General features: G+C 39.1%; 1 protein-coding gene across 1 annotated transcript; it reads right to left on the bottom strand.

The window, feature by feature from the left end:
* Positions 1 to 291: 291 nt before the first annotated feature.
* LOC147605561 (putative fructokinase-4) lies at positions 292 to 3,257 on the bottom strand. The gene is made up of 7 exons (XM_086793134.1): positions 3,081 to 3,257; positions 2,651 to 2,863; positions 2,300 to 2,497; positions 2,045 to 2,182; positions 1,676 to 1,792; positions 764 to 881; positions 292 to 557 (listed from the first exon to the last, which is right to left on the bottom strand). Exons 1-7 carry the CDS (start codon positions 3,219 to 3,221, stop codon positions 445 to 447), a joined length of 1,038 nt encoding a protein of 345 aa, XP_086649260.1. The 5' UTR covers positions 3,222 to 3,257; the 3' UTR covers positions 292 to 444.
* Between the last annotated feature and the right edge of the window lie 8,771 nt (positions 3,258 to 12,028).

Here is a 12,028-nt window from a genome sequence, read left to right as displayed (position 1 = left end):
TATGATATGGAATAATTGATTATATATAATTTTGTGTATTTCAAATGGGAGTATTTGATTTTATATATATATATATATATATATATATATATATATATATATATATATTAAGATCCTAAATCCAATCCAAGCAAAACACACACCCACACACATACACACAAAATTGATGTTCAACATATATAGGGTGATTATTCATATAGAAGTGGATACTGAGCAAAGAGACATATGTTCCAATGCATTACAAGTTTAAGAATTATAAGAAACAAATAAACTAGCCATCTTTATCCACAGGTAGAGCAGCTTCTTTAAGGAATATAAAGATAAAGCCAGCCATCTGTTTCCACAGGTAACAAACTGAAAGAGCAACTTCAAGGTATGGAATGGCAAAGGCTCCTATGCATGAGTAACTAGGTAGTAACCAGAGTGATTAAGTAGTAATCTATTTTAGAGCAGAAGATCCTCATCTAAGAGCTCTCTGGATTGTTGGCGAGACGGTACCCTCCATTGTGAAATGTTTTGCCATGAAGGCACCCTTGGTAGCTGCCTCTCACCAACAGCTGCACAAACACAAACAATGCCTTTTTCAGAACATGGAGGGAAAAGAAGAGGCTTCTTGCAATGGTACTCTTGTTTTTGCTTGGTTTTGAGGGTATTGTATCACCATGCATCCTATGAAAAAGCTCAAGAAGTTCTTAAAAGAAATCATAGTCTACCCTTGTGCAATAGGGACATTTAAAGAGAAATCAAAGTGAATAAATCTTACTGATCAGCCTCAACACAGTGTCTTTGTCTGGCAAGGCTGGAATAGCTCCTCTTTCAGTTGTTGTCAGTGCTCCACATGCATTTGCGAATCGTAACGCCTCTTTCAAGCGAGCTTCATCCTTGACAAAGAAAATCCAATTCTATCAAATTTTGAAAAATATAAACCAGCATTAAATCCATTTTCTCACATCTTTAAATCTTTTAAAATAATGTAAACACAGTAACAATGATACATTTGCTGAGAAAATACAAGGTCTCTTGTACATGCTACCATGTAGATCTTGCAGTTTTATATCTCATGTACATGCTACCATGTAGATCATACTGCAGACATGTGCATGGTGCTTCTGTACATGCTACCATGTAGAACTTGCAGTCATGTATCTCATGTACATGCTACCATGTAGATCATGCTGCAGACATGTGCATGGTGCTTCTGTACATGCTACCATGTAGAACTTGCAGTCATATATCTCATGTACATGCTACCATGTAGATCATGCTGCAGACATGTGCATGGTGCTTCTGTACATGCTACCATGTAGAACTTGCAGTCATATACCTCATGTACATGCTACCATGTAGATCATACTGCACACATGTGCATGGTGCTTCTGTACATGCTACCATGTAGAACTTGCAGTCATATATCTCATGTACATGCTACCATGTAGATCATGCTGCAGACATGTGCATGGTGCTTCTGTACATGCTACCATGTGAACTTGCAGTCATATACCTCATGTACATGCTACCATGTAGATCATACTGCACACATGTGCATGGTGCTTCTGTACATGCTACCATGTAGACCATATTACAGACATGTGCATGCCACCATGCACACATTTATCAAATTTTATTAATTCAATCAAATGTAAAGCAAAAGTTATTGATTCTTCTCTTGACATACCTGATGTAATGACTTATCACTCACAAGCTGACTAAGCATTCCTCCAACAAATGCATCACCAGCACCCGTCGTGTCGATGGAGCTCACTTTAAAGCCCGACACTCTTCCATGAAAATTCTGACATTTCAAAGCATAGAAATTAAGAAGATAATTACTTAAAAAAAACTATACACTCAAAATCTAAGAACAAAGATCAAAAAAACTATACACTCAAAACCAAGTTCAATTAGAGCTAAAAACATGCCACATAAAAATGATGAGCAAATGATCTAGCTTATTTGTGTTTGAATACATTGGATAGTGCATTTTTTCACAATTATAACTTTATCTAAATATTATTTTTTCCATAACTTTGACATCAAATAATACCTTGGTATAATATTTGCAACCCTCCTGTCCCTCTGTGACAAGTAGCAACTTAAGGCCAGGGTGCCAAAGCTGCATGACTACATCATCATCAAATGGGTCTCCACCATCAGTTAGGAAGGCAACTTCATCCTCACTAACCTGTTACATTGCCAGCATGTTGCATGATTTGACTATACACTAGTATTAAGAAGATTTGTTAGCATAAGAGGAGAATAAGCAAAGTTATTAAAGATGTAGTTTTAACAAACTTAACACCTTTATCAAATCTGCCTCTTTCCAAATGCTTAGAATCCCTTTCCTTGCTTCCTCTGCTGAAGGCCACAAGGGAAGTCTTACATTTGGGTCATAAGACAGAAGTGCTCCAAATCTCCTCGCAGCTCGCATGGCCGCTAAGTGGGCCGATCTACAAGGTTCTGATATCAAGCTTATAGATCCAAAATGAAATATAGAGGCCTGTTGGCACATGGTGACACATACCTTAGAATTATTTTTCCACACATTCAACAAAAATATTGAATTAGCATACTTTACAGTAGACATTAAATCACTTAAAGCTTGGTTTGATGTCAAGAAAGAACTAATACAAGAGCAATGTGACCAACCCACCTTTGATATGAGATCTAGATCCAATTCAGATTCCTGCAGCAGCATATCTGCACTTGGATTTCTATAGAACATGAACTCCCTCTCTCCGTCATCCCGCAAGGTCACAAATGCTAATGCAGTCCGTGCCTTGGCATCGAACTTAACACCATTGGAGTCTACCCCATAGTGAGTCAGTATACCTTTTAGCATATGCCCAAATTCATCATCTCCAACCTGGAGACAAACAAAAGCTATAGTTAGTCAAGTTTAGATGTCAAAGGCTTATATTTGTCTTGAAGTTTTGATGTGTTTTATGATGATGAGCTGCTAAATATGATTGAGGTGGGCGTTTAATACTCACACAATCACATATGTTTATTAAATAAGGGTTAGTTCTCAAATCCCATGAATAGTTTGTACATAAAGCTTCTAATGATGCACTTAATCTCACCTTTCCTATGAAAGCAGAATGACCTCCTAGCCTTGCAACAGCCACAGCCACATTTGCTGGAGCACCACCCGGAGCTTTCTTAAAAGATGGAGCGTCCGCCAACGAGTAGCCGCTGAGTGTCGGAACAAAATCAATTAGCATCTCGCCGAAACACACGACGAGATCAGTCTTCTCATTTGTCTCATGCTTATCAGTACTCCCTGTAGGCAAAATAAATATGGTGATTATTAACCTCAAATCTCCAAGCTTTTAAGAAATTCCAACATTTTATCTCTGTAATGGGGGGGATGAAAGCAGCATGCATAGGGCATGAGACAAAACAATATTATCTACATTCAACAGCCATCTCACAATGATACTTATTTATTATTAAGCACATGTGGATGCCACTGAAGCCCTCTTTTGATAGCCTGCACATGTGCCAATGCCACTAAAGCTCTCTTTTGATACCAAGCAAAAGCAGGAAAATGGTGGCTAGCCACCGACGTTGCCGCATTATCGGAGACTCTAAGGTTACCTTCTTGGAGGCGTTTACGGAGTTGTGATTGGCTGTTGAAGGGTCATTTTATTTATGAAAAATTTACAAGTAAAGGGTTTTTTTAATACCCCTTGAATGCGTAGGGTTTCTATGTAGTGCACCCCCCCGAGCCTCCATGGCTAAAGCATCAGTGAAAATTTTGATCCTAACCTCTATGGCTGATTAGTATGTTTTTTTTTTTTTTACATCATCCAAACAAACATTAAAAGAAAAGGGCAAATTGTTTTCAGATCAATTAATAAAATTTGGTGAAATGCCATACATCCATGGCTTAAAACAAGAAATTGCTCATGTCATTGCATGAATCCATGGCTGTAGAGAAAGTTTTCTCATAACCCATCCATATTCAGAGCTCCAATATTAGCTATATATTTGAAAAAATAAAAAATTACTCATAACTCCATAGAGAAAATAATCTGCTCATAATTAAATCCAAACCCCCAAGAGAAATTTTGTTTATTATCCAATAACCTACCCTCCATACCTTTGCAACATTAAGAGTACAGCAATTAATGTGGTCAAACCACTATTTTAACTGCTTGCTATATTGCTGGATAATTTGCAGCGGTTTGATACATGATTTGGAAACATCATCCTTCTTGTTAATCATGAAAAACCCTAATCGTAGAGATTAATCAAACCCTGATTTAATCTTGTGGCGCATAAACCCTAGAACTATGTTCTGGGTAAATGATTTTGTCTACTGAATGTATAAAACACACACACACACTACAAAATATTACTATATTATTTACAGCTCATGCAAAGCCCAATCGTGAATTAATTACGGGATTAGCAGTTAACTATCTCTTGGTCTCCAATATTACTATATTATTTACAGGTAATGCAAAGCCCAATCGTGAATTAATTACGAGATTAGCAGTTAACTATCTCTTGGGCTCGTTTCAACGATCTGTCAAGCAGCAGCACCAAATCACACGCAATTTCGGAGCATAATATATGTGGGCGATTATTTCTTTTTATTAGAATCGCGCTAACATAATATGGACGAATAATATGACCAAAATTCTGTTTGCACATTAATTAATTAATTAATTAGTAGAGGCAAGAGGGCCTTACGTTTAGGTTAGAAACTTTAGGGTTATTAAAAAAAAGAGAAAATTTAGGTTATTAAAACTTTAGGGTTGATGTCCTCCATAATCTTCTTTTTTTTTTTTGGGCTCACGATCTTCTTTTTTGGGCTCATTCTTTTCCACTTAGAGGGAGAGGTAGCAAGGTATAGACTATGCATTAATTAAAGCTTTTGGGATAGAAAATGTAAATTTTGTAACTATAGACTTTAAAAAGTTTGTAACCTCGGAAAAAAATTAATTAATAGGTTTGAGTGAATATATATATGGGCGATTATTTCTTTTTATCAGTTACGATCTTGATATGTATTCTCAAATTTCTAGCGTGTGAATTAGTAAAATGAAAGAATGATATATAAGTGTGTCTGTGTATGTGTGTGTGTGTTTTTTTTCTCAAATTTCTTGTGAATTAGTAAAAATGCATACTGGAAATTTCTTGCGAATTGCATACTGGAAATTTCTCTACTCAATTTCAGTGAATTATATATATATATATATATATATATATATAATTCTCAAATTTCTTGTGAAAGATCTTTTTATCACCAAAATTACTATATTTCTTGTGAATTATTTCTTGTGAAGGATCTTTTTATCACCAAAATTACTATATTTGAACGTGTGTGTACACACCTGTGGCGGTTTTGTCCGGGCCCCCGCGCCCACAGTACGGACAGTCTGCACGACTGTGACCGACGGAAGCTGCCATTTCTACGTCAACAGTGCCCGCGCTAAATCACCGGCAATATGGACGGAAGTTCCTGTCGGAAACCCTCTCACGACGCATTACCATCCAACGACGGAATGCTTTTTATTGTACTACCGGAGCAAGAAAGCTGTTACAACTCATAAGCTTTTTTTTATAAAAAGGAACATGGCAAGAAAGCACCAACATTTCTTCTCACAACGTTGCCACATTCCTTTCCCATGGGCTTTTTAGATATGGGTCTCCCTGATTGTCCTCTTCACACTTCAAACAAAGTGGGTTGGGACACAAGGTTTCATTAAGTGCTACTACCACGCTTCTGAGAAACCCCCCTTGTCAACTATGCTGTTCTTCTTAGAGGCGAGCAATTGTTAAGCGTGGCTGATCGAACCCCCTTTATCAACTATGGTGTTCTTTTTAGGCAAGCAATTGTTAAGCATGGCTTATCAACTATGGCTTATCCATTTTAAGTCTTTTCTCCCCCCCTCTCTCTCTCTCTCTCTCTCTCTCTCTCTCTCTCTATCACCCAAGTGTGGTAGATTGGTTAGCTCATTTCTCTCTTGAATCAAAGGTCTTGAGTTGAAATCTTGTCGGATAGATCAATTTGGTCTCTTGGGATAGTTTCCTACGACGTTAAAAAATTCTCTTCTCTCTTCTCTTCTCTCTCTCTCTCTCTCTCTCTCTCTCTCTCTCTCTCTCTCTCTCTTTGCCTGAGAGTCCTCATTTTGTCATGGAGCCGCTTGAGTTTGAAACCCGTTAATCATATGATATGTTAAAATAATAGTAGTTGGGGTTAATCCCCAGATGTAAAATGCCTTCTTCTTCTCTCCCTCTCAATCCTCTGTTCACTCTTACTACCCAAAAGAACACGATGTTCAAGTATTTGGTATTGTGCTCACCCTCTTTGATGCACCGATACCCTAATTAAATTAAGTGGTTTATCTTCAATTAATGGATTCAAGATTATGTGCTAATTAACCTTAAGCTTAGGGTGGATATGGTGGGTAGAGGACGATAGAAAGGCAATAGGTGGCGGGGCTTGCTTGTGGGGATTGTGCTAGTGACAATAGAGAGGCACACGAGCAGATTGGCAGTGAGACTAGGAGAGGGTGGAGCGAGCTTGACAAGAGACTTAGGGTGTGGGGGGGTGTGGGGGAGTTCGTTCTTGCCAAGATGGTCCGTTAAAGGATCCTCCGCTTTTTTTACTTGATCCTCCTAGCCACCTCCATCTTTGTCATCTTTTGAAGTGTGTGTAATGCCATCAAAATAATGTTAGTAGGCCATAATGATCTCGTCATCTATAAGAAGCTTGATGGGGTATGCCACATGCTTTTCCTTCATTGTGGAGTGGCCCATCTTCTTCATGTGTAGCACTACAACACAATAGTGGCAGTGGGTACTTTATCTCCCACAAGGTATAGTATTCTTTGCTATGCCCTATGAGAGGCTTTCTTCAAGCTGGTGTGAATTTACTACAAAGTCAAGGCCATTGGGTGCTATTATTTTGTTGAACCCTTCCTTGGTGTATAAGTCGATGAAGTCTTACAAGCTAGTGCATCAACTAAAAAAGGCTTGAAATGTCAACTCTGTTTGCCAAGTGAACAAGAAGCGTTATTATTAAAGAATATATTAGCAATGCATGGGTGGAAGTGGGGTCAACATGGGTGGAAGCGGTGGTCAACATGAGAAATGAGAGAAATAAAGTGGCAAGAGTTAAGAGAGTCAACTAAGGATGTACCGATTAAAGTTAGTGTTTCAAGGGGATTGTGGGAGGCCACATGTAGTTGAGACCTTTGTTGGGAACTAGCGACGACATCTTGATTTGCTTTGGCAAGCTCCTTGTAAATGTTCTTGATAAGCATGTGCTTGTTTTGCGGGCTTGTTTTGCGGTGTACTTGCTTATATTCAGCCTCATGGTCCTTGGTGAGGTCTATGAAGGACTTTATCTCTTTTTCTGACTTGGTAAGGAGCTCGATTCAATGTTCGAAAAGCTTTATCTCTTTGTTTGCCTTGGTAAGGAGCTCTTGCAATGTTCGAAAAGCTTTATCTCTTTGTTTGACTTGGTGATGAGCTCTATGCAATGTTTGAAAAGCTATTTTTTAAAAACTTACTTGTATTCAACCAAGCCATCAATTGGAAGGAAAAAGGTATAAACTTTACCAAAATTGCACTATTACTATATTTTTTGAACTGGCACAATTCCGTTTGGTTCAAATCATAACCAACCATTTTGAATTTTCATTTAGATCAATTTCAAGGAGAGGCACCTATTCCTCTACAGTGGCTCTACAATCTCTTCAATCTTCTTCATAAGAGAGATCTTTGTGTGGCGATTGTATCTACTTCTTTTGCATTAGAAATGTGATCATTGCTTCTTGTTGGAGCTTCTTCTTTCATTGTATCTCTATCATGAGCTAGCCTTCCTTCGTAAGGATCTCATTGTGCATACACATTAGCATATGTTTCGAGGTTTCAACCATGTGTCATTCGATTTAGTGAATTAGCTTGAGTTGCAATGATGATTTCTACATTGGATACTCTAATCTACTCATAGTCCACTTTAGAGTTCAAATGGCAATGATTTGAAAACACTCCAAAGGATTGCCAAGTGGGTAGAGAACTTGCCATAAAAATGAGTTTGACTTGTGATAATGTTGAACCAAATATGGATTTTCCTTTGAGGATGTCCGCATTAAATATTTCATTACTCAAGAGTGACCTTGCTTGCTCATGCATGATAGCTTCAATGGTGGTTGCGTAGGTTGTGGGGGAACTTGTGTTGCTTGTGTGAGTGGCACTTTAAGTTACTTTGATTAAACTTTAGAGATATATGTTGTGCTATATGTTTTGTGGCCCCGGTAGAGGGCTTTCTAGCACTCTCTCATCATCAAAATTTGAGGAGAAGCATGCTTCATTGTTCGCTAGTGAGAGCTTGGGCTTGGGCTTCTTCTCAATCCTCCTCTTCATGATTAGTGAGCTCTAACTACAACGTGTACTTATGGCATGATTGGGATGAGTTGGTACTGGGGAACTTGTGTTGCTTGTGTGAGTGGCACTTCAAGTTACTTTGATTAAACTTTAGAGATATATGTTGTGCTATATGTTTTGTGGCCCCGGTAGAGGGCTTTCTAGCACTCTCTCATCATCAAAATTTGAGGAGAAGCATGCTTCATTGTTCGCTAGTGAGAGCTTGGGCTTGGGCTTCTTCTCAATCCTCCTCTTCATGATTAGTGAGCTCTAACTACAACGTATACTTATGGCATGATTGGGATGAGTTGGTACTGATGGTTTCAAATGGGACTCCATTTGTGTTAATTTAGCAAACATTGTATTTGTCCTTGAGGCAGGGAAATTTTGTGGAATGATGAAAAAGGCATAGGGCTTCTCTGTGACTTCCCTATTGACACATCAAGCCAAGGCCACTTCATAACTTCCACTTCCATCTTACAAAGAATGGGCTTTTGTTGCATGCGGGTAAGATAGCAAAGCGCCTTACAGTAGGACATGCCGAAAAAAACCATGTTAGCCAGAGTGATTTACATACCCCCTTCCTAATGGTTACTTCATTCTTGCATCACCAAGCTCGTGCGATGAAGATACTGCCAGTTCTGCAGAGGTGTGGATGGTTGAGAATATAGTTGGTGAAGTTATTTTGCAAGGTTTAGTGGTAGGTAGCAAGAGAACACTCCATGTGCTTTGAGGCTAGTTGGGGATAGATTTGGGTTAGCCCTGAGGTAGGAAGCTTATTGGGGTTGGTGGTGTAGTTATTTTGCAAGGTTTGGTGGTAGGCAAGAGAACACTCCATGTGCTTCGGGGCTAGTTGGGGATAGATTTGGGTTAGCCCTGAGGCAGGAAGCGTATTGGGGTTGGTGGTGTAGTTATCTTACAAAGGGTTGGTGGTAGGCAAGCTAACACTCCATGTGCTTCAAGGCTAGTTGGGGATAGATTTGGGTTAGCCCTAAGGTAGGAAGATTATTGGGGTTGCATGTGGTGTAGCGTTGTCATAGAAGTTCTTGATGTGAGGTGTTATAGTGGTCTAGGCTTGTAAACAAGGAAATTGATAGAAGAGATCCATGCCTTTGCTTTGTGGGTTCTTCCACCAAGAAAAACTTCGATTGATTGCTATTACTATTGATGGTCTAATTTCTTTTGGTATGGAAGTTTTTAGTTCCTAAATGTTTCCAAATATCATGTGACACTAGAGGTTGGGCTTCTTTATTGCTTGTTGTTGCATCTTTGGTGCTAAGGTTTAGTTTTTGTTGTGTTGGTTATAGTTGAAGAAGAGGCTCTAATGTTTTGAGATCTTTGGAGGTTCTTGCATATTCAAAGGGGATCTCAGCAATGGGTCGTACCATGGACCATACCATGGCTTAGGCTTTTGCCCACCATGGTCCCCCCCCATCTACATATGTACCGAGATGGTTGATGAGGCTTGGTGCAGGAGCTAGCTATTGTGATGTGCCTATATATGCAAGATGTGCTTTTGTGAACTGCAAATCTCCCCGGGGGATTCACAAGCCATATCTTATGGTATCACGTGAGTGTAAGGGAGGGGGGTTTTTGGAAGGGGGGGACTAAGCTTAGAAGTTCGGGGGTGAGGGAGATTTATGGTCATAGGGAGGGAGGGAAAAGAGAGAATGAAAGTAGGGGTTTTGTTTCCTTTTGTAGTTTACAATATGTGATATAGTGGTGTAGTTTGAAAACTTGATTAGTTTACTTCTCTTTTAAGCTAACCACACATGGAACAATTTTGGAGAGTACATGTAGGTCTTTGTTCTTCTAGCAGTTACACCCATGCTACTTACATGGGATGCAACTTGTCACATGTATAACATCAATATCCGCTATTTGATTTTTAATAAACCTTAAATAGGGGGTACTTGAATTTCATAATTGGGACTCATATACTTAGAAAGGGGTATACTTTATTTTTATGAGTTTCATGCACGACGCAGGTGACTTCACCTTTCTATGGACAGTGAATTCCCCGGGCAAAGCCCTCATGCATAACTTGTGTGGGTTACATGGTATCCCTCGTGGGTATCCTCCATGTGATAGCTTCAACTCATATCTGCTTTCTTTGACTCTTTGTATTCTTTTCTTGACATTTTTTCACTTTTCTTGAGAGAGGATTGAGGGGTTTAGTTATGAGGGGACTAGTTGTTGTCAAAAGATGTCCATGGTACTACCCATCGCTTGGATTCCTTGAAAGGTACACAAGTGGTTATTCTCAATGAACTGATTATACCATTCTAATCAACAACTACCTAAACCTAAGGACATAACCCCCACATAATGCATTCATGTACACCAAAGATATCAGAAGCTAATTAACCACAAATACGCATCAAGAAGTGGCTCATGATTCTCTCTCAAACACAGTTGCTTGCACTACATGCTAAAGTACTACAAAAAGTGTGCATGATTGATTTTCATTTTTTTTTAAAATCATTGAATTTATCCTTTTCAAAATTTGCTTCTGAGGTATAACCCACTCTTAAATGAGGTACTCTTAATCTATTAATTTAAGTGTTGACCGAGACTTTCTCTCTCTAAAACGTAAACCCTATTCGTCTAATGCATAAGTTGATTGAAATAAATTAGTTTATGTTAAGCCTAAACCCTATCTCTATGCATAGAGTTGTGCTGCTTTAACTCATTAACTACACTACCTTATTGTAATTTGCCCACAATTACTCACGCAAAACAACAATGTTTGCATCCAAGCAGTCCGAAGTAGTACAAGCACAAAAGTCTTTCCATAACTCCCATCTCTTTGTAGGAATATTTTCACCTTCCTCTATATGTTGCCTGTCTGCATTTCTCCTAAACCTTCTCTCGTTTGTTGACAGGCTTCTCGAGAAACCTTTCTCGCCTTTCCTCCACTCATTGAAACCTTTTGAGCAACCATATGTGAAACTCAGAGGTCTTTTGGTTAACTCATATCTACACGTTACCCCCATGGCAACCAATGTCTTTAAAATCTTATCCACTCTAGCAATCGCCTTATCTTGTCGAGTTTTACCAGGCATAGTGAATGCATAGTCTATGTGACACTTTAAGAGGCGGTCAAAGATACGCATGAAAGCATGCAAAGTACAAAAGTAAGCATCCTAAGAGGGAAAGGAATTATGGGGTTCCAACTATTATCCCTTAAGTCCCTATTTGGAGGCACCAACATAAGTGATGAAAGGACACCATCGTCCCACTCTCCCTCGCAATTTCATGTTTTCTCGCATTCCTCTTCACCATTGATCACCCCCTGTGTTTCTTCTTGGTTTTTTGTTTCACTCCATGCATGCACCAAAGGGCATGGGTGAGCTGTATTTGCACCTTGAGTGCAACCCAGCATACACTTAATTGTCTTCAAATCCCCGCCACCATGATGCCAATCAATGTCAGAGCTCCCTAAACCATCAACATCCAGCTTTTCACCGCCTATTTGTGACTTTATCACATCACTAACCCAAGGCAACCTCTCAAAGACCCATGCTAGCACCTCGTGTGTCTCCTTGGGAACCTCAAATGCTCCTAACCACCATATATCTTTCTCTAATTGAACACTAAACGATGGTTTAGTGTGTGAAATATTGTCATTCCCTTGCTCTTGAAA

This window comes from Cibotium barometz, chromosome 59 (genome assembly GCF_041138505.1).
Source record: "Cibotium barometz isolate CiBa-2024 chromosome 59, ASM4113850v1, whole genome shotgun sequence".
NCBI classification, from domain to species: domain Eukaryota; kingdom Viridiplantae; phylum Streptophyta; class Polypodiopsida; order Cyatheales; family Cibotiaceae; genus Cibotium; species Cibotium barometz.
Note: the sequence above shows the minus strand (reverse complement) of the source record. Positions and strands in the feature narration are given on the sequence as shown.

Bases quoted from the DNA above. Each gene is read 5' to 3' on its own strand.
- LOC147605561 (XM_086793134.1), bottom strand. From the start codon at position 3,221: ATGCTAATTGATTTTGTTCCGACACTCAGCGGCTACTCGTTGGCGGAC. The intron at 2,498-2,650 runs GTGGGTTGGTCA...ATGTGCCAACAG, and splicing joins ATCTAGATCTCATATCAAAG to GCCTCTATATTTCATTTTGG. The intron at 2,183-2,299 runs GTGTTAAGTTTG...GCAATGTAACAG, and splicing joins AAGAGGCAGATTTGATAAAG to GTTAGTGAGGATGAAGTTGC.